A 23048-nucleotide genomic window follows, 5' to 3' on the forward strand; every position below is an offset into this window, starting at 1 on the left:
GTATGATAATAAATAAGAAATACATTTTAATATGCACTATTTCAATATGCACTGGCAGGCTCCTTTTTTTTGATTCCTCGTATCCACCCTTTAATTGGCTTAAGGAAGTGGGTACAGACCCACGAAACGCATTGCCAGTGCTTATTAACCTCCTTAGCGGTAACCCCGTGCTGGACACGGGGTAAGCCGCCGGAGGGTGCCGCTCAGGCCCTGCTGGGCCGATTTACATAATTTTTTTTTCTTTGCTACACGCAGCTAGCACTTTGCTAGCTGCGTGTGCATAACGATTGCCGCTGCTACCCGCCGATTCGCCGCTATCCGCCGCGCCCCCCCCCAGACCCCTTTCACTGCCTGGCCAATCAGTGCCAGGCAGCGCTGAGGGGTGGATCGGAACACCCGCTGACGTTGCGATCATCGCCATGGCGACGGGGAAGCCCATACAGGGAATCCCGTTCAGAACGAGATTCCCTGCAGGGTAAAAGCGCCGGCGGCGATCTGAGGGGTGGGAGGGATAGCCAAGGGAAAGGGGGAAGCGTGTAGCTAGCGCTAGGCTAGCTAGTTGCTTTCAAAAAAAAAAAAAATTAAAAGTGCTGCTCTGGCCCTTGGCGGATTTATTGTACCACCAGGGAGGTAAAGGATACCCGAGGAGACATGTGACATGAGATAGACATGTGTAAGTACGCTGCCTAGCACACAGATAACTACGTTGTGTTCCTTTTTTACTTTCTCCGCGTGAAAGAGTTAAATATCAGGTATGTAAATGGCTGACTCAGTCCTGACTCAGGAAGTGACTACAGTGTGACCCTCGCTGATAAGAAATTCCAACTATAAAACACTTTCCTAGCAGAAAATGGTTTCTGAGAGCAGGAAAGAGATAAAAAGGATCAGTAGTTCATAGATTTTAGCTCTGACATACTTCAATGAATGTGTCATTGAGCAAAAACAATAAGTTAACTTAAAAAGTATATTTAAACATAAAATAAAACTGTGGAATATCTTAAAAAGTGATTTTTAGGAGAAGGTAGATAGATACAATAGTTTATTTCATTAGTTTATTTTCGCCTCGGGTGTCCATTAAAATTAATTTATTACATGAATATGTCTTCATTGATGTAGGCAACCTCATTTTTCTTATTTTTAATCGTTTTAACCTAGTTTTATCATACCCCTGGCACCTCTCCTCCACTTCTGTCGCAAATGTCACAGCTTCCATATGGACAGATAGGATATGAACACCCCAGTTTAGACAACACAGTGGTCACCCTCCTATAGTATTGGACCACGATGGTGGGGAGTTGAAGAAACCCACCAACACAGAAGCAGAAATGTACAGTCTTTCTTAGTAAAATCTTGCAGGGTTTTTCTCTGCAAATCATGTTTCCTGCTGTTCACCAACCCAGTCCAAAATGCTGCTTCACTCCTTTGCTTTCCTATTATTTTTGGAGAAGAGGAAAAAAGTGCCATGTTTTTGGTTAAACGCTGCCATTTACATCTGGCAACTTCTTCCAGTTAGACCCACACCCTGGCAGGCTGGAGATATGTCAACAAGCTCCTTAAAACAAAATGGCTGCCGAATGCCTCAACAGGGCTTCCCCTTTTCTCAGTCATTAGATCGTTCAGAAAGCCGAGACAGACAGACTGCTTTGGGCGCCACCGTAGGCCGTAATGTTATACAGCCTATAGCGGCGCAGGGAGATTTCTCCCCAAAACACTGTAACTTGGTTGCCGGAAATAGCTGGACTGCGAATTACATGTCTGAAGAATCGATTTTTTACATGGCCCCGGAGTTTCAGGGGGAGCAAGGGGATTCGTCTTTCCTCTCACCCTGCACCAAACTAAGGCAACAACGGGACTTTACACACACTAGAAAGCTGCCCATTTCTGTATTATGTTTGTGAAATGTTCTTGTGTGTTTGTCTATTTCCTAAATGTCTCCTACGATTGTGTTTCTGCTGCCCCTCCATAGGCAAATGTGTTTCAGCTTTCAAGACCTCCTAAGTCACGCTTTGAGGGACACTCCTTAGCTTGACTCATGATTGTGTTGACCTGACTGAAAATATATGTCTGTAGACAAGGCTTTCATAACACAAGTAGATGAAATAATAGCCTTCATGAGGCCTGAGATGATTATTTTTGGACTGTTGGATGGACTTTTCACTAGAGGCTTCTAAAATGACCAACGTGACAAATAAAGCCTTAAGTAGCAACAAGACCTGCCCTAAATAAAAACATTATTATTGCCCGTGGCTTCTAATCAAATTCCTGGATTCTTTTTCAATCCCAGACTGTAGAAAGGACTCTTGGAAACTGGTTGTTGGATGTGGGCAAAACGTAACGTTTCCATAGGATAAAGGTGGCCAAAAATCAGAAGACTTGGCAGCCGATCAACGGTCCTATTCAATTATCATAATCAAATCGTTCGAAAATTGGGGCCGCCATGTGCATGCCCAATCGACTGTGTGACCAATTTCGGGCCGAGATTGGATGCATGAATCGGTCGATGTAGGGCCGGCTTGCTCAATTGGGTGCGCGAGCGATATCGGGACCAACGTGACAAAACCGCCAACTCTGTCCCCACCTAATGTGCAATGTGCCCCCCAGTGCACTATACATTACCTCCGCTGGCTCCGGGCGATATCGTTTGTCCCCGCCCCCGGTGGTTGCTGGAGTAACGTCTCCATGTGTACACTGGCAACCACATGAGTCGCGTGCGTCACACAAGGCCAAACATGACATTAAACTGGTATCAGCATGAAATAGATCGGGTATCGGCCTGCAGTGTATGGGTAACCGACAGATCTCTTTCTAATCAGATGTGATAAAAGAGAGATTTGTCTCTTGTTCGAATCTGCCCATCATCGCTAGATGTATGGCTACCTTAAAGGGGCACTATGGCGAAAAATTGTAGAATGTAAAATATGTGCAAACATAAACAAATAAGAAGTACATTTTTTTCCAGAGTAAAATGAGCCATAAATTACTTTTCTCCTATGTTGCTGTCACTTACAGTAGGGAGTAGAAATCTGACAGAAGCGACACGTTTTGGACTAGTCCATCTCTTCATGGGGGGATTCTCAGGGATTTATTTATTTTCAAAAGCACTTAGTGAATGGCATTTGCTCTGTCCGACTGCCAAAAAACTGTGTAGCGAGCAGGAAAGCTGGCCAGCATCATTGTTTAAATATTTTTTAGGGAATACCTTTATAGAGAGGAGAATCCCCTATAAAGAGATGGACTGGTCCAAAAACGCTTCGGTCAGATTTCTACTACCTACTATAAGTGACAGCAACATAGGAGAAAAGTAATTTATGGCTCATGTTACTCTGGAAAAAAAATACTTCTTATTTGCCTGTTTGCACATATTTTAAATTTTACAATTAAATTTTACAATTTTTTGCCATAGTGCACCTTTAATTGTCACTTTTGGCCAATTGTGGTTTGTGAAAAATGAGGTTGTTGCCATAACAAAAGTCCAGTATTTTCCTTGTGAGTTCTGGAATTGGTTATTTGGCTCCTGAGAGTAATAACACCACACCCCTTTGTGTTGGCATCAGTCATGTGATCATTAGCAAACAATGCAACTGAAGTGAGAGGAATATTTATAATTGAATATTGTAAAATATAAGCAGTTTTGTGCATTACGTTTCATTGAATTAAAATTACTCTTTAAGGGAGCCTCTGACACACAGCTCGCTGTCTTAAAGGACAACTGAAGTGAGTGGTATATGGAGGTTTCCATATGTATTTTCTTTTAAACAATACCAGTTGCCTGGCAGCCCTGCTGATCTTTGTGGTTGCGGTAATGTCTGAATCACACCAGAAACAAGCATGCAGCTAATCTTGTCAGATTTGATAATAATGTCAGAAACATCTGATCTGCTGCATTATTGTTCAGGGTCTATGGATAATAGTATTAGAGGCAGAGGATCATCAGGACAGCCAGGCAACTGGTATTTCTTATTAGGAAATAAATATGGCAGCCTCCATATCCCTTCCACTACAGTTGTCCTTTAATTGCCATGACTTCTAACATAAGGAAAATAAACAGACACTGAAGCCTGTGAGCAACCAGCCCCACCTTGTGGTAATCTGGATACATAACAACCTATGCTAACACATTTGTGAATGAAGAATGATTTTATTACATTAATAAATGTGGGTAGCCACTGCAGTAGGGAAAAGTGAGGTCACTGAATCAGCCACGTTGTATGGATCTCGGGAATGGCTGGACAGGATTACACCATGGTTGATAAGACGGATCACATATGTGTCATGTAACTGTGTCTTTTGCTGTTTGCCTGCAGTTCAGCTTAAAGGAGAACTCCGTCAGCTGTCATTGGATAGGATAGAGAATAACATTTGTAATCTACACCTATAAAAGAACCTGATGTCCTTCAGAAATTTATTATTAGCTGCTAAATCTTAAAACGGGATTGTCAGCCATAAAATCAAATTCCATTAACCCACTGCTCTGTGTTGATTATGCAGTCTACAACCTGACCCTGCATTGCAAGCATTTTAGTATAATCATAAATGTTTCTGCTGTAATAAATCTTATCTCAGTCAGCCTGGCTCTATTCTGGTACATTGCCGGGGAGAGGGAAGCTTGTTATCTCCCCTCCCCCATTCCTGCTCCTCGCTGATTGGCTGAGGGTAGTTCAGTGTGAAGCTACTCAAGTACGAACTATGCTGTGCTCACATGTGTTTGCAAAGCAGGCTAGATATGATGGTGCAGTTTCTAGGAGAAAAAAAAAGAGTAAGGGAGGAAATGACATCAGGATTGGCTTCAGTCAGAGGGAATTAAGATGGAAAATGCCAGGAACAGAATTCTCTTTATTTACTATATAAAATTCACTGAAATCAAAACATGGACAGTACAATACATATGCTATGTAAGTAGAACAAGTATTTATCTACTTATATATATGTTTTTGCCCTGGGATATTATGGCTGTCCCTGATGCTTTAAAGAACCCTCTCAGGAGGTCTGGCTGACAAATTAGAATGAATAGGGCATAAGTAGAAAAAACGATTATTTGCCTTACATCTTCAAGGGCACAGAGGTTGTCTGCAATAATAACATATTGGCTGGGAGAGGCAGATTATCATTATCAGAGCAGGGGGTGTAAAACACATCCAGAAAGTGCATTCAAGGCTGAACTAAACTCAAAGTAGAACCAGACAAATTCTGACAGCAATCAGGAAAAATACATGATTATAAAGAGTGTATGGAAGAAAAGTTTTGGATTAAATATATCTGCTTCTTGGGACTAATGAGCTTGTCACTGCAGTAGAGCTTGCTTCCTTTCCTCACTGGATTCAGCCAGTGGACGGGTGAATTAGGTATTGCCAAAGTAGAAGCAGAATATATGCCAGACATCCCTGTATTACAGTAGAAGTCATGTGAGGAGGCTGGACTTGTCACAGGAAGTGGGTGCTGAACATGTGTAAGACCTCAGGTTGGTAACAGGAAACTAGAGGTAGTGGGGGTCTTAAGTCTGTATGGATAGGCGCACAGCTGAGGCCAGCAGAGCTACACAAGGTGAAAAGTTCAGTTCCAAAGGTAATTCTTGTAACGCATACAAAACAATATGATTCTGAGAATTTGTCTTGTTGAGTTTTTGGGTTTTACTCGCCGAAGTATTCTAAAAACAAGCCCAAAACTTTTCATGAATTACAATGACTGGTGTAAGCAGGGGATATATGTTCTGCCACACAATCTGGAGTTCTCCTTTAATATGAAGTAAAACCTCTCTAACAGTCAGAGTTTCCTGTTAGTGGTGAAGTAGTAATGACCCCATGCAGTAAGGTCGCTGTCTGTAGCGCTGCATTTTCCATATGTCTGTCCTGCTTAGCGGAGTTATCACCTCACTGGCAACATACGGTAAACCCAACTGTCACATCTGTCTCCTGGAGGCTCGTGGTTTCAGGCTCTGTCCCTCTCTGTCCACAGAGTGGCATAGATCCTCAACCTTACCAAATACCACAAAGGGAAATGTGGGTGGGGACTGATCCAGATGTGGTTCCCTGCTCCGACCCTCTCTGTCCACAGAGTGACATAGGTCCCCAACCTTACCAAATACCACAAAGGGAAATGTGGGTGGTGACTGATCCAGATGTGGTTCCAGGCTTCGACCCTTTCTATCCACAGAGTGACAGAGGTCCCCAACCTTACCAAGCACCATAAGGGGAATGTGGGTGGGGACAAATCCAGATGGGGTGCCAGGCTCCGTTCCTCTTTACCCACAGAGTGACAAGGATCCCCAACCTTACCAAGGGCAATGTTGGTGGAAACTGATCCAGATGCTGTACAAGGCTCCGCCCCTTTCCGCCCACAGAGTGACAAAGATCCCTAACCTTGCCAAGCAGCACAAGGGGAATATGGGTGGGGACGGATCCAGATGCATTGCCAGACTCCACCCTCAGTGTGACCTAGTCCCACCTACATCCCCTCAGGGGTACTTGGTAAGGAAAAAGTAGACGGGGTTCTATGACGCTCTGTCATCGGATGGGGGATATCACATCTGGACTAGTCTCCGCCTACTTTACTCTTGCAGTGCTTAGTAAGGGAAAGGTGGGCGGTGATCTATGTCGCTCTGTCGGTGGAGGAAGGTTGGAAGCTGGCACCACATCTGGACTAGTCTCCACCTACTTTCCTCTTGCATTGCTTAGTCAGGGAAAGGGGGCTGGGCTCTATTTTGCACTGTTGGGGGAGGAGGATTGGAAGCTGGCACCACATCTGGAGATACCTCCAGGAGACTGGTCTGATAGTTTGGTTTGCCCGTAACTTGCTAGAGGGAATTACTCCACTATAATAAGGAGGATCGGCATACAGATAATGCAGGGTGTCGAGACAGTCAAAGTACTACATGGGGCTGTACCCACATCAGGTACTGCTCAGGAAATCTGATGCTGCGCACCCTAGTGTGATCTCTTCTGCTCCGCTGCCACGCCCGCTTCATGCGCACTAACTCTTCTCTCTTCTTGTCTCTCACTTTTCTTGCAGCCGCTGCGAGCGCATGCCTTGTTTTGACAGTGAGTGCCAGAGCCAGCCCCTGAGAATAACCTATCACCACCTGTCCTTCCCCACCAACGTCCCCGTCCCCACCGATATATTCCGCATGGGCCCCTCCCATGCATTCCCTGACGATACCATCCACCTGTCCATCACCAGTGGAAACGAGAAGGGTTATTTCGTCACCAAAAACGTCAACAACCACAGCGGCCTTGTGGCCGTCCAGCGCCCGATCACAGAGCCCCAGGACTTCCTCCTCACAATCCAGATGAACCTCTACCGACACGGGACCCTCAACACCTTCCTGGCCAAACTCCACGTCTTTGTCACGCCGGAGCTCTGATCGGTTGTGTGCTCTGGGCTGGGCCTGACTTTCATAACTGTGGTTTTTTTTTCTGTTTGATCGTTTGTTTGTCTCTTTTTTTTGTAGACTCAATAAAGTTTGCCTTGTTGCATGCTGTTCTCGGTGTGGGCTCGGGTGTACAGAAAAGGGCAGCTTTCATTATTGTTATTTGTAAGCAGGGAATCGATTAAGAAAAATGAATTATGCCAAAAATAGATAAAACGATAATAATAGAATGAATGTAATTTTAACTTTTTACAATGTTACTAAAATTTTATATGCGCATACCGTGACTGAGCAAATGTTTCTGATAGCAGCCATTTTGTTCCAGAAGCCGTTTAGAGCGGTCAATCCTGTGATGTATTTTACTTCTAAATTAAATAAATTGAATTTTTGTTAAATATTCTGATTTCTGATGTATCAGTGCACTTATACTTAAAGTGATAATCACGTAGGAATAGCATGACTTTCTAAAATGCCCCCCAAACTTGTTGCCTTGTGATGTACAAACATATTAACTCTTAAGCAATTTATTTTAGCATATGTTTTTTTATTTCTCACTTGCTATATGTCCTTGTTTCTAATTACTACTGCTGTAATGTGTATTTATGGCCACTTGACACTAGGGGGCGGTGTGACACAATAGTAGAGGACTTCTGCTTTCATTTACTATATTTTCTGCTCGTAGAGTGAGAGATCAAAGAATTCCAAGAATTTCCAGCAGGAGTTCTGCCATGAACTTATCTCAAACGAAATAACTCTACTGAAGCTGCTAATGGTTTAACTGCCCTTATTACTGCCCCTAGTGCTCGGTATTTCCAGAGGCCAGCCCCCTGTATGTCTCTATCTGCAGTCCAGCCATGGAATATATGTGGTACATACAGTGTAATGTCATTAAAGGACCCCTGAAGTATGAGGGAGGGATATGGAGGCTGCCATATTTATTTCCTGTTAAACAATACCAGTTGCCAGTCAGTCCTGTAGATTTCTTTGGCTGCAGTAGTGTCTGAATCACACACCTAAAACAAGCATGCAGCTAATCCAGTAGCACTTCAGTCAGAGCACATGATCTGTTGCATGCTTGTTCAGGACTATGGGTAAAAGTATTAGAGGCAGAGGATCAGCAGGACTGCCAGGCAATTTGCATTGTATAAAAGGAAATAATGTGGCACTGGCAGTCTCCATGTTCTTCTAGTTTCAGTTCAGATGAAGACGTGGGCTGATGGGTGGCCAGGAATGGACTAGGTTCCCACTATAATTTGCATGGAGAGAGGCAGAAAAAAGTAAAATTACTTAATGGGAACCGAAACTGAAGGAAAAAAAATGAGTTTAAAGAGAAACTCCGACCAAGAATTGAACTTCATCTCAATCAGTAGCTGATACCCCCTTTCCCATAAGAAATCTATTCCTTTTCTCAAACCGATCATCAAGGGGGCTCTGTATGGTAATATTGTGGTGAAACCCCTCCCACAGTGTGATGTCAGGAGTGACCATGGTTCTGACATCACACTTTGGGAGCCTTATTGCATTGTGGGAAACAACTGCTGTTTACAACTGCCAAAAAAGCAAGCAGCATCTCCTTCCACTGACATCACCTGGCAGCAGTAAAAATGTCACCATGTGATAAATGTCAGAATGTAAATCAGGGAGAGGAAAGATTTTACAATGGGCAAACTCTGACTAAACCATTTATACATAATTGTTGTAAAAATTAAGCACTTATTTATTACATTATTTTCACCGCAGTTCCTCTTTAACTTACCTGTGGCTTCCACTAGCCCCCCGCAGCCGACCCTGTGCCCGCGCCGCCACTAAGAGTCCCTCCAGTCCCCCGCAGCAACCCTCTTCCGGCAGGCCACTGCGCATGCGCATCTTTGATCGCGTTCATGCACAGTAGAGATTTTTTCGTATTGTGCTTGCGCAGTGCTTCCGCCCACGGGAGCGCAATCAGGAAGTGCGTGGACCAGGGCTGCACATCCAAGTGACAGAGGGTTGCTGCGAGGGACTGGAGGATCGCTTTGTCTAAGCGCAGGCACAGGGCAGGTGCTGCAGGGACTGGTAGAAGGCCCAAGTAAGTTAAACTCTTTTTTTTTCCCTTCAGTTTAGGACCACTTTAACACAATATGGCAGCCCAAAACACAGTGATATCTCCACTAACAATTCTGTGACACTTTAAATGTGCTAAAATGTATGAAAATGAGTCTATGAATAATAATGCACTATTAATTCTAGCTCCATTTAAAGAGACCCAGAGACGAACTACCTACCAGTTTTATTATACATACCTGGGGCTTCCTCCAGCCCCATCAGCCTGGATCGCTCCCACGCCGCCGTCCTGCTTCAGTCCCGTCTTTTCAGCCAGTCGACGCAAGCGCAGTGTGCTCCCTCCGTACTACGCAGGCGCATGCGTAAAGAGCCTGAGGGAGCCCCTGTGCATGTGGAAGACTGGTCGCGTCCGGCGGAAGTGACGGGAACCGGTACCGGCGATAGAGGCAGCGGAGGATGGCAGCGTGGGAGCGATCCAGGCTGATGGGGCTGGAGGAAGCCCCAGGTATGTATAACATATTTTCCTATTTTTTAATAAGCTTCGTCTCTGGTTCCCTTTAAGAGCTTGTTCAGATGGACGGTTCTGTGTCGGTAAACGACGGCTGCAGCGCTCATCGCTTAGGGCTGGTTCACACTGCAGACGTTTGTTATTTTTTTAAGCGCGGGCGATTTTTCAAAATCGCCCTGAAATCACTTACACAATGATTCTGCATGAGCGAGTTCACATATGAGTGGCTCGTTTGCATTCCACTTTGAAAAGCGGTGCTTGAGCCATTTTTGAGGTGATTTTGCCTCAATGGAAGGTATAGAAATGACGCAAAACGCTCACAAAACCGCATATTTACAAGCCCATACATTCAAAAATAACAGTAATGTACCCTCTTGACATATATATTAAAAAAAAGTTCAGACCCTAAGGTAACTATTTATGTATTTTTTTATGTACATTTTTTTTTCTATACAAAAAAAAAAGTTTGGGTACTATGGGAGAATGTGGGAGGTAAATAGTTAATTTTAGAAGTCAGTGTGGGTATTTTTATTAAATAAATGCATTTACATGTCATTTTACTAATTGGCCACAAGATCTCCTCACTCATTATTTCCAGTTCACATACGTAAGTACGTGAATTGGAAGTAATGCATGGCAGTGTAACACCAGGAAGATACAATGAAGCAGGCATCTAATACTGTAGATACTGGCGTTCATTGACTCTGGGACTTAGATTAATAAATGGATAGATTTCTGTGAAGGTCACAGAGGCCATGGCCTAGGGCGATAAAAATCAGCAGGGCGCAGGACTTGGAGAGATAAGAGGTCACATGTCAAAGTAAATCACCTCTCCTGCTTTGCTCTGGTCTGCCTGAATTCCAGAGATCTCTGCATCTCTCTTACTTGTGCAAAGTGTGTGTTATGGCAGTCAGCATCTGCTGTTACCTGTATGATGAGAGGGGACAAACAATCTGCTGTGAGAAGAAAATTATATGGGCTCAAGTAGCAGAACGCTTTAGTTCCGATTAGTTTTTCTCATTCAGCACGCATTCATGGGCAGGAATTAACAGCTCTCTCCCTCCCTGACTGATGTTAGTTTATTACTAGTAGGTCAGTGCTGTTAAAGACCTCAAATCTGTGAAATGTATGGCTTTTTTTTTCTCCTAGAGAAAAGCAGGTGAAAGCAGGATGCGCGCGCGATCTCCTGCAAACTGCAGCCCCAGGACTTGATGCCGATCGCGTTAGGTGGTCCTAGGGCTGCTGCCGTGGCCACGCCCATCGTCGTTAGGCAGTCCCCAGGAGGTTAATCACTAAGGGCAGCACAAAATGACGCGAAAATTGCGCAAAAATGATGCGAAATTATAAATCATTACAATTACATACAAAATTAATTACGATCTTTCCCCGAAATTTCCAATTATGAAATTTCGTAATTTGTGCCTCTAAAGTCGGCACAAATTACACAAAAATTATGTGAAAAATTGTGCAAAATTTCAAATCCTTACAATGACATACAAAATTAATTACGATTTTCCCTGAAATTTTGCATTACAATGCGTAATTGTAAATTACGTAATTATGCATAGTCGTAATTTCTGCTCATTACTAGATTCGATCCCAATTTTTACCATTGTCTACCTGGCGCTTAGTCGACCCTGAAAGCAACATGTTGCTTCCAGGATCATTTATCGCCGCACTTCCGTGTCCCCCTGTAGGGATCAAAAACGCCTCACCCTGGGAAGCAACCCCAAAAGCCGATAAAAATACTTTTCTGCAAGCTTGGAGGGCCGGAGAATAAGGCGAGGGAGCCCACAGACCTCCTGGAGCTGGAGGAAGCCCCAGGTAAGCATAAAAAAGGGCATTAGCTTAATCTCTGGTAAACTTTAGATGACGAGCGTTGCAGCCGGCGTTTACCATCACAGAACCGTCCATCTGAACCAGCCCTTAAATGGAGCTAGAATTAATAGTGCATTATTATTCATGGACTCATTTTCTCGCTTGCAGTGTGTGGGCCACCAATCGATTTACTTTGGGTCCACCACACTGTTTTTGATAAAGTCAATTGCGTAAAAAGAACCCAGCCGAAGCTCGGGTACAAAATTAGATACTTACCTAATGAGAGGAAAGCCTCAGGATCCTATTGAAGCTTCCCTCCCTGCTCCGATGTCCACCATTGCTGAGCACGGCCATCAGAAGATCGGCGACACATATACTTGCTAATCCTAACGGGGCCGCGCAGCTCTTCTTCCTCCAGCGTGGACCAGTGTTGCCAACCTTTCATGTTATTTTTTACTGACAAATACCTAAAAATTTACTGACAAAGGATTTGTTTTTTACTGATAAAATCCCCTGCGCCGTGCTGAAAAATGGGCGTGGTCACGCAACAGAATGCGTGCGTGGTCATGGGTGTGGGCGTGGTCACTACATGACTAGTAGTGCTGCAAAAGGTCTGCCGGGGAAGTTTGAGCTCTGCCATAGTGTTCCCCCCCCCCCAAAAAAAAAAAATATATGTAATCTTACAGCATTTCACCAAAAATCCACGTAATCTGGCAGAGGTTCTTCTAAAATACAGATAATATGGCAGTGGTTCCCTAAAAATAGATGTAATCTGGCAGCAGCGATTCCCCCAACATACACATAATCTGGCAGCAGTTCCCCAAAATACACTTAATCTGACAGCGGTGGTTCCCCAAAAATAGGTAGCCAGGTCTATAGGTGTCCCCAGAATAGGTGTTCAGGGGTATAGATGTCCCCAGAACAGGTAGCCAGGGGTAGAGATGTCCCCAGAAAAGGCAGCCAGGGGTAGAGATGTCCCCAGAACAGGTAGCCAAGGGTAGAGATGTCCCCAGAACAGGTAGCCAGGGGTAGAGATGTCCCCAGAACAGGTAGCCAGGGGTAGAGATGTCCCCAGAACAGGTAGCCAGGGGTGGAGATGACCCCAAAACAGGTAGCCAGGGGTAGATATATCCCCAGAACAGGCAGCCAGGGGTAGAGATGTCCCCAGAACAGGCAGCCAGGGGTAGAGATGTCCCCAGAACTGGTAGCCAGATGTCCCCAGAACAGGTAGCCAGGGGTGGAGATGTGCCCAGAACAGGTAGCCAGGGGTAGAGATATCCCCAGAACCGGTAGCCAGGGGTAGAGATATCCCCAGAACAGGTAGCCAGATGTCCCCAGAACAGGTAGCCAGGGGTGGAGATGTCCCCAGAACAGGTAGCCAGGGGTAGAGATATCCCCAGAACAGGTGGCCAGATGTCCCCAGAACAGGTAGCCAGGGGTAGAGATGTCCCCAGAACAGGTAGCCAGGGGTAGATATATCCCCAGAACAGGCAGCCAGGGGTAGAGATGTCCCCAGAACAGGCAGCCAGGGGTAGAGATGTCCCCAGAACAGGCAGCCAGGGGTAGAGATGTCCCCAGAACAGGTAGCCAGATGTCCCCAGAACAGGTAGCCAGGGGTAGAGATGTCCCCAGCACAGGTAGCAAGGGATAGAGATGTCCCCAGAACAGGTAGCCAGGTGTCCCCCCAGCAGGAGGGCAGCAGCGCAGAGAAGAGGGAGCGATCATGGGCACAGCGGTGGGGAAGGGGGATGTCTCCCCCCCCTTCCCTCACCTTAGGGCTTCCCCTTTCTCGCTCCCCACTCCAGAACTAAGTCTTGTGCGTCGGCTGGCAGTGGGCGGAACTTACCTCCGTCTCTTTGCAGGCGCGGGATGGTCTCTCTGCATTTGCCGCTAGTCTGGTCTGGTCTACACCAGAGAAGCGGCACCAGAACTTCCGGCGCTTGAAACGAGACAAAGGTAAGTTCGGCCTGCTGCCAGCCGCCACACAAGACTTAGTTCTGGAGGGGAGAGCGAAGGAGGGGGAGTCCTAAGGTGAGGGAAGGGGGGGAGACGTTCCCCACCACTGTGCCCACCTCTCTCCCTCTTCTCTGCGCTGCTCTCCTCCTGCTCACAGGGCGGCCGCCCTTACAGACGCTGCTGTATTCCTTACGGAATTCATGGGCAGCTAAATTTGTAGCAAAACAACACTGGCGTGTACGTGCAATAGCCGATCGAGCGTGCCCACATGCTCAGTAAACCAGAGCTGCGGGCTCTGTGCTACTGTGCATGTGTGGGCGGGCTTGCACGGCTAGTGCACGGCCACGCTTCAAAAGGAAGAGCTTCACGGCTCCAATTTTGAGGGTGGGCCGCGCTCAACAATGGGGGGGGCTTCAAATCAGGGAGGGAAGCCTCGACTTGTTTTCTATCGAGCTGTTAAAGTGATACCTAGCCGAAGCTTGGGATCAAAATCAGAGCCATACCTTAACCACTTGAGGACCGGGACCCACCCTTTACCCCCCCCTTAAGGACCAGCGCTGTTTTAGGTGATCTGTGCTGGGTGGGCTGTGCAGCCCCCAGCACAGATCAGCTGGCATGCAGAGCGACCAGATCGCCCCCCTTTTTTCCCCACTAGGGGGATGATGTGCTGGGGGGGTCTGATCGCTCCTGCCTGATGGGTGTTGCGGGGGGCACCTCAAAGCCCCCCTCCACGGCGACATTCTCCCTCTCCTATCTGTCTCCTCTGGGGATCGGGGCTGCACAGGACGCTATCCGTCCTGTGCAGCCAGTGACAGGCTGTCCTCTGTCACATGGCGGCGATCCCCGGCCGCTGATTGGCCGGGGATCGCCGATCTGCCTTACGGCGCTGCTGCGCAGCAGCGCCATACAATGTAAACAAAGCGGATTATTTCCGCTTGTGTTTACATTTAGCCTGCGAGCCGCCATCGGCGGCCCACAGGCTATTCACGGAGCCCCCCGCCGTGAATTGACAGGAAGCAGCCGCTCGCGCGAGCGGCTGCTTCCTGATTAATCAGCCTGCAGCTGGCGACGCAATACTGCGTCGCTGGTCCTGCAGCTGCCACTTTGCCGACGCACGGTATAAGTGCGCGGTCGGCAAGTGGTTAAAAGAGGGAAGCCTCAGGATCCTATCGAGGCTTCCCTCTTTTAAGGTATGTGTAACATCTGCAACTATGGCGGCTGCAGACACGCAGGGTGTACCCGCAGCCGCCTTTGTTCCCTGTTCTCAGGCCTCATCCGTTCCGTCGGCTCCTAGCACGCCGGGAACGGTACTGTCTCGTGCTCATAGGGTCGCTGTATCGCGCGGGCGCGTGCGGAGACAGGACCTTTATGCTGGAAGGAGGCGAGTCAGCTGACCTGCCGGTCGGCTGACGTCAGAGGTGACTCACGCCGCTCGGATTGGCTGATTGGTATCTAAGGTCTGAGCGCTAACACGAGTGTATTCGCAACTTGTCTGCTGTTGCGAATACACTCGTGTTAGCGCTCAGACCTTAGATAGTATCCGGTGTGCTTTGATCTGGGATGAAACCAGGGATTTCACACAAGACTAGGACTATTGTATATTGTATTACTGATTACCTGTGTATGATTCTGGCTATACTCTGACCTTGCTATTGCTCATCGATTCTGTACTTCTGCCTATCTGACCTTAGTTGCTGAACCTCTGCCTGATTACTCACTATTCTTCTGCCTCACGTTTCTGTACTGTATTCGCCTCTCAGTTGCCAAACCTTGCCTGTCTGACCTCTCTACTCACCAGTGGGCCTTTGCCACTGGGGAGGTGCTCTTTTGTTTAATTACCCACCAGTTCCTCTGGTGAGGTTTAGTTTAAGTTATACAGCTCCTGTGACTGATAGTACCTTACCAGCTCCTCTGGTAAGGTCTAGTTAAACTATTCAGTCGCTTGTGCTGATAGTACCTTACCAGCTCCTCTGCTAAGGTTTAGCCAAACTTTGTTGTCACTCCTGTTATTAGTACTTTACCAGCTCCTCTGGTAAAGACCTATTATTTATACTACTGTTGTTGCAGCTAGTACCCACCAGCTCCCCTGGTGAGGTCTAGCACTGTTGTTCAGATAGTACTCACCAGCTTCTCTGGTGAGATCTATCCATTTATCTAATGTTGCACCAAACACTTTACACCTCTGTTTCTCAGCCTTCTATACTTCAGATCACCACATAATCGGGTATAGAGTCTGTATTATTGGTGATTCTGCAGATCACCCAATAATCAGACGTCTGTGTGCTACACCAATCGTTACAGTATGGCTCTGATTTTGATCCCAAGCTTCGGCTAGGTATCACTTAAATAGCTTGATGGAAAACAAGTAATGTATGGGCACTTTAATCTAAAGCTAGATATAGACTCTCCATGTTATACTCAGTGGTGTTATTAATGCCCCTCCCCCTCTTCAGCCCGGTTGGTGTTGAGCCGAGGATGGAGACAGGAAGTAGTAATGCAAGAGCAAGGCTTTTATAGCATATGGTAAGTTATAATAATAATAATAATAATGCAATAGCGTGTTGCTGACCTGCACAGTGTTGGAACACGAGGATTGGGATTCTGGTGCAGGTCCGCTTTAACAGAAGCCTATCGGCAAACCCGCCAGATGTTTGGTTGTGGGTCGGTGCCAGGAATGTTGTGTGACGTCAGCCGTGCTTTTGGATTGCTTGTCAATATTTCCCGCAGTCTTCCTGGAAGAAGGTTTGGCAATCTCTTCAAGCCTCTTTGAAGTCAGCAAACACTACAATTTATTTAGACAAAAGCTCACTTGGATGATGGTTTCTCCTGCAATCAGCTCCATCCTCCAGGTCTTCCCACAGGAGGACAATGACAACCCTCAGTGATGCCTCACTGGCCAATGTGTCATCATCATCATCTAAAAAAAGGCCCATGTCCATGTTTTGGGCTCGGAGTGAGGTGGTTCTGTACTTTATAATGAAAACACAGCGGCAACTGGATCCAAAATACAGCAATAGGTTACTGGTAAAAGAATAGGATGAATGAAAAAGTGCTACTCACAACGGTGGGTTGCAGGCAGCCAGGGCAACCAACCACAACAAGCAGATGGAGCATCACAAACCCGTCTCCACTCGGGTGTTTCCCAAATGTTCCGGGTGCGGTCACAGTCTGTACAAAGGAGGAGGCGGTGGGCTTTTCAAATTTACAACTGGTTAAGAGGCGCCCAGATGAATATAAAGCTTGGGTATAAGCTGCCTCCGTGCTTTGCCTATACACAATTCTCGGCACTCCTACTGGCCTGAGGAAATGGCCATAAACCCACGAAATGCGTTGCTAGTGCAAAATGTCATCACAGAGCTAAGCCACCTTTCTTATTTTATATTAGTTGCTCTTTGGGAGCCCTCTTTCTTCCTCATTTGTCTCTCTTTCAGGACTGATGTACAGATCTGTGTAAATGTATGTATTTTCTACTAAAAAATGTGTTACATTTACTCTAAACTTTATTCCCATCCTTTAAATTGATGTCTTTCTTATTTTTGAATGTAAATATGAAGGAAAATGAACCAGGATAGAAAGGACCAGTGTAGTTTTAATTTTTTTTTTTTTAATGAAATCTATCCATGACTATGGGTGTGCCACTGGCGTGACTAGGGGTGTGGCTTAAAGTGTGCCAGAAATAAAAATAACGATCAGCCCCAGTAACAGCTCAGTCGCGTCCAGTCAGGGTCTACTGCGCATGCGCGGGAGGTCAGCACATGCGCAGAAGACCCAGACTGGAAGCAACTGAGCTGTTACCGGGGCTGATCGCGGCTGAACGGCAGACCGCGGGAGGATGGCGTGGGACTCAGGCGAGCTTATGGGGCAGGAGGAAATCTTTAGTTGTTTTTATCTATGGGTCTCTTTAAGTGTACCTCTTTGTCACCACAGAAAGTTGGGAGGTATGTTTGTGATACTTAAAGAAAACCTGTAACAACAAAAATTTCCCCTGGGGGGTACTCACCTCGGGTGGGGGAAGCCTCCGGATCCTATCGAGGCTTCCCCCGTCCTCCTGTGTCCCATGGCGGTCTCGCTTTGGCCCTCTGAACAGCGGGGATATAAATATTTACCTTCCCGGCTCCAGCGCAGGCGCAGTATCGGCACACTGCTCGGAGATAGGCGGAAATAGCCGATCACTGTCGTCCCGCTGTACTGCGCAGGCACAAGTCTCCTGCAAGTCTCCTGCACTGTAGTAGAGCGGACTCGACGGAGATCGGCTATTTCTGCCTATCTCCATGCTGAGAGCCTCAACAGCGCCCTGCTGGAGTCAGGAAAGGTAAATATAGCAAGCCTTGTCAGGCTTGTCGAGCCAGAATTGCAGGAGACTTCGAGGGAGCCAGTGCTGGATTTCCTGCAGCTACAAGGGTGGGGGAAGCCTCATTGGGACCCTGAGGTGTCCCCAGGGGAACTTTTTTTTTTGTTACAGAGTTTCTTTAAATTATCGGGATTATCCATCCACCCTTAAAGCACCCACCCCAGGCACTGACTGAGGATAGTGCAAGTACTACAGGATGGCAACTTCCAGGGCACTTTCAAGGATACCCGAGGTGACATGATGAGACAGACGTGTCTGTACAGTGCCAAGCACGCAAATAACTAGGCTGTGTTCCTTTTTTTTTTTCTCTGCCTGAAAGAGTTAAGCATCAGGTATGCAACTGACAGTCTCTGTCTGGGTCGGGAGTGGATCAGACTACAGCGTAACCTTCACATATGAGGAACTATAGCCATAAACACTTAACGTAGCAATAAACTGCCTTTTAAGCCCCCAGCAAGCAAAAAAATACTCCAAAATACTTTTTCACCTACTTTTACAATACAATACAATAACATTTCTATAGCGCTTTCCTCCCATAGGACTCAAAGCGCTTAGGCTCTCTCAGATTCAGTAATTGGTAGTAGGATGAAGTATTCACACAACAAAAGTTACATTTCTGCAAATGCCAAACTGAACAGGTGGGTTTTCAGTCTGGATTTGAACACGTCCAGGGATGGAGCTGTCCTGATCTGTTGAGGTAAGGAGTTCCAAAACGTAGGGGCAGCATGACAAAAGGCTCTGGGACCAAAAGTTTCCAAGTGGACTCTGGGTATGACTAGATTATTAGAACCTGTGGATCTGAGAATGCGGGGATTGCTACGCAGCTGCAACATATCTTTCATGTATCCAGGGCCCAGATTATTCAGGGATTTAAATGTCAGTAGGCCGATCTTGAATAGGACCCTCCATTCTATAGGTAGCCAGTGAAGGGAGTGCAGGACTGGCGTTATGTGGCAGTGACGGGGTTGGTTGGTTAGCAGTCTGGCAGCAGTATTCTGTATCAGCTATAGGCGGTACAAGACCTTTTTTGGAAGGCCAGTGTAGAGAGCATTACAGTAGTCCAGTCGGGATGTGATGAAGGCATGGACAAAGGTGGGCAGATCTTCTGGGGGGATGAGGTGCTTGATTTTTGCAATGTTCTTCAGGTGAAAATAGGATGATTTCACCACAGCAGAGATTTGAGTTCTGAAGTTTAAATCCCCATCAATTAGAACTCCCAGGCTAAGCACATGATCAGAGCTTCGTAGATCCGTGCCTCCTATTCCCAGTGGTGAAGACTGCTTTGTTGTCATGCGCTGCCATCCGATCAGAAGGACTTCAGTTTTGTCTGCATTCAGTTTCAGCCAGTTGTCATTCATCCATTGCTGTAGTTCACGTAAGCAGGCGTTTATAGTTAGAGTTGGGTCTGTCACACCAGGCTTGAAGGAAAGATATACAGTGGCTTGCAAAAGTATTCAGCCCCTTGAAGTTTTCTGCATTTTGTCACACTACTGCCACAAACATGAATCAATTTTATTGGAATTCCACGTGAAAGACCACTACAAAGTGGTGTACATGTGAGAAGTGGAACGAAAATCATACATAATTCCAAACATTTTTTACAAATAAATAACTGCAAAGTGGGGTGTGCGTAATTATTCAGCCCCCTGAGTCGATACTTTGTAGAACCACCTTTTGCTGCAATTACAGCTGCCAGTCTTTTAGGGTATGTCTCTACCAGCTTTGCACATCTAGAGACTGAAATCCTTGCCCATTCTTCTTTGCAAAACAGCTCCTGCTCAGTCAGATTAGATGGACAGCATTTGTGAACAACAGTTTTCAGATCTTGCCACAGATTCTCGATTGGATTTAGATCTGGACTTTTACTGGGCCATTCTAACACATGGATATGTTTTGTTTTAAACCATTCCATTGTTGTCCTAGCTTTATGTTTAGGGTCGTTGTCCTGCTGGAAGGTGAACCTCCTCCCCAGTGTCAAATCTTTTGCAGACTCTAAGAGGTTTTCTTCCAAGATTGCCCTGTATTTGGCTCCATCCATCTTCCCATCAACTCTGACCAGCTTCCCTGCCCCTGCTGAAGAGAAGCACCCCAGAGCATGATACTGCCACCACCATATTTGACAGTGGGGATGGTGTGTTCAGAGTGATGTGCAGTGTTAGTTTTCCGCCACACATAGCGTTTTGCATTTTGGCCAAAAAGTTCCATTTTGGTCTCATCTGACCAGAGCACCTTCTTCCACATGTTTGCTGTGTCCCGCACATGGCTTGTGGCAAACTGCAAACGGGACTTCTTATGCTTTTCTGTTAACAATGGCTTTCTTCTTGCCACTCTTCCATAATGGCCAACTTTGTGCAGTGCACGACTAATAGTTGTCCTATGGACAAATTCCCCCACCTGAGCTGTAGATCTCTACAGCTCGTCCAGAGTCACCATGGGCCTCTTGACTGCATTTCTGAACAGCGCTCTCCTTGTTTGGCCTGTGAGTTTAGGTGGACGGCCTTGTCTTGGTAGGTTTACAGTTGTGCCATACTCCTTCCATTTCTGAATGATCGCTTGAACAGTGCTCCGTGGGATGTTCAAGGCTTTGGAAATCTTTTTGTTGCCTAAGCCTGCTTTAAATGTCTCAATAACTTTATCCCTGACCTTTCTGGTGTGTTCTTTGGACTTCAGGTTGTTGTTGCTCCCAATATTCTCTTAGACAACCTCTGAGGCTGTCAGCTGTATTTGTACTGACATTAGATTACACACAGGCGCACTCTATTAAGTAATTAGCACTCATCAGGCAATGTCTATGGGCAACTGACTGCACTCAGACCAAAGGGGGCTGAATAATTACGCACACCCCACTTTGCAGTTATTTATTTGTAAAAAAATGTTTGGAATCATGTATGATTTTCGTTCCACTTCTCATGTGTACACCACTTTGTATTGATCTTTCATGTGAAATTCCAATAAAATTGATTCATGTTTGTGGCAGTAATATGACAAAATGTGGAAAACTTCAAGGGGGCCGAATACTTTTGCAAGCCACTGTAGTTGGGTGTCGTCCGCATAGCAGTGGTATGTCAGGCCGTGTTTTTGGATTAGTTTTCCAAGCGGTAACAAGTGTCAGAAACCCCTGATCTGCTGCATGGTCTATGGCTGAAAGTATTAGAGGCAGAGGATCAGCAGGACAGCCAGGCAATCTGCATTGTTTAAAAGGAAATAAATATGACAACCTCTATTATATCCCTCTTACTTTAGGTTAGGAAGGCAAATGACATTAATAGTGAATGATGTTCCGTGTTGTTTGCATTGAATGCTATGTCAGAATCACACCTGTCCTCCTCTCATGTGTAGCTATGAACGGTCGGACACAAATCGCTGCATCAAGTCCTGCCGTCCGAATGACATGAGCTGCATGCTGGACCCTCTGCACACCATCTCCAACACGGTCATCTCCCTGCCCACCCTACGGGAATTCAACCGGCCAGAAGGTAAGCTGCTGCATGGACGCAAACCCTGCAAATCTGTACATAGTGGGAAAGTATTAGAGGACTGGCGGGATAGCCAGGCAACTGGCATTGTTTAAAAGGAAATAAAAATGTCAGCCTCCATTTCCCTCTCACTTCAGTTGTCCTTTAACCACTTCACCTCTAAGGGGTTTTCCCCTTAAAGGGAATGTCCAGGGAGATATAAAAGAATGACATTTACCGTATTTTCCAGTGTATAAGACGACCCCCAACTTTTCCAGTTAAAATATAGAGTTTGGGATATACTTGCTGTATAAGACTACCTCTCTTCCAACGCACACCAAACAAAAATTAAAATAACATCATTTACTGGTGCTATGTACGAACAGATACTGGTGCTGTACTGTATGTGGTACCAGGTATATAACAGTATACAGGCGATTGACCGGTTGGATTTGTCAACTCTCCCTAAGTGGATTGGTCAGCTCTCCTTGTCTCCCTGTTTATCAAAGTGGTATGGAAGAATAGATTGCGCTGTGCCAATAAAACGCGCCTCTTTCACCCTTCTGACCCACCCTTGTATCCTATTTACCTCCTTCTCTGCCTCTCAGAGCTCGCACATGCAGTAACAGGATAGGGCGGGCCAGACGGGTGGAAGAGGCATGTTTTATGGTCACAGTAGAATCTCTTTCTTCCATACCATGGGCGTCCCAGACCTTGCAGCATAAGCATTAAGCTCCCCCCAGCATATCTGGCATACACCGAATCTCCAGCACCTGGTAATTAAACATCAGCATGTGGTGTACGCGCATCGGGTATCAGCATCATGTATCACCCGGCATCAATGACACCCAGCGTATGAGACGGCCCCTGACTTTTCAGAAAATTTTCAAGGGTTAAAAAGTGGTCTTACACGCAAGGGGCTGGGGCTACCTCCGGCCGCTTGCAGCCGACATATCCCTCGCAGCAGCTCCGCTCCTTGCTGCCAGCCCGGAGTCCCCGCCGGTGCAGAAGCCGACCTTGCAAGGTCGTCCTCTACTGCACCTGCGCGAGCGCCGCTGTCATCACTTGCGTGTCGTGTGGAGTGTACTGTGCAGGCGCAGTACAGTCCACACAATGTGCAAGTAATTGACAGCAGCGCAGGTGCAGCAGAAATGTATGTGTAGGTCTTTTTATTACAGAAAATATATATAGGTGTCATTTTACTATTTGGCCACAAGATGTCCTCACTCATTATCTTCCTGAGTGTACTATTAGTACACTAACAGGAAGAAATGCGCGCACATTTTACTTTAGTAATTACAATGATCGCAGGCATCTCATTGATGCTGAAGATCATTGACACGGGAACTTACCATTCATTGATCTCCCCTCAAACAATTAGCAGCGAGAATGTGCGCGGGAGCGAGCAGGAGTGTGCGGCGGCAGCAGACGAGTATCTATGCCCCTGTGAGCTGTAGTGGTGTTTTGCAGGGGCGTAGATACTTGTCCAGGAGGAGGGCAATTGATTCATGTTCTTCACTTCAGTCCTGCTGAAGTTTCAGTAAATCAGGTGAAATA

At 46.3% G+C, this 23048-nt stretch overlaps 1 protein-coding gene across 2 annotated transcripts in view; it reads left to right on the plus strand.

The window, feature by feature from the left end:
* The window catches only part of FBLN1 (fibulin 1), a 112885-nt gene that overhangs the window by 82265 nt on the left and 7572 nt on the right, over positions 1 to 23048 (plus strand). The window contains exon 15 of one of the 2 annotated variants that reach the window (XM_068278207.1): positions 21376 to 21512. In XM_068278207.1, the coding sequence (XP_068134308.1) occupies positions 21376 to 21512 (137 nt within the window). Of the gene's footprint in view, positions 1 to 7005; positions 7759 to 21375; positions 21513 to 23048 lie in introns of those variants that run through there. The other variant, XM_068278208.1, reaches the window with a different exon arrangement.

Source organism: Hyperolius riggenbachi, chromosome 3 (genome assembly GCF_040937935.1).
Source record: "Hyperolius riggenbachi isolate aHypRig1 chromosome 3, aHypRig1.pri, whole genome shotgun sequence".
Lineage (NCBI taxonomy): Eukaryota > Metazoa > Chordata > Amphibia > Anura > Hyperoliidae > Hyperolius > Hyperolius riggenbachi.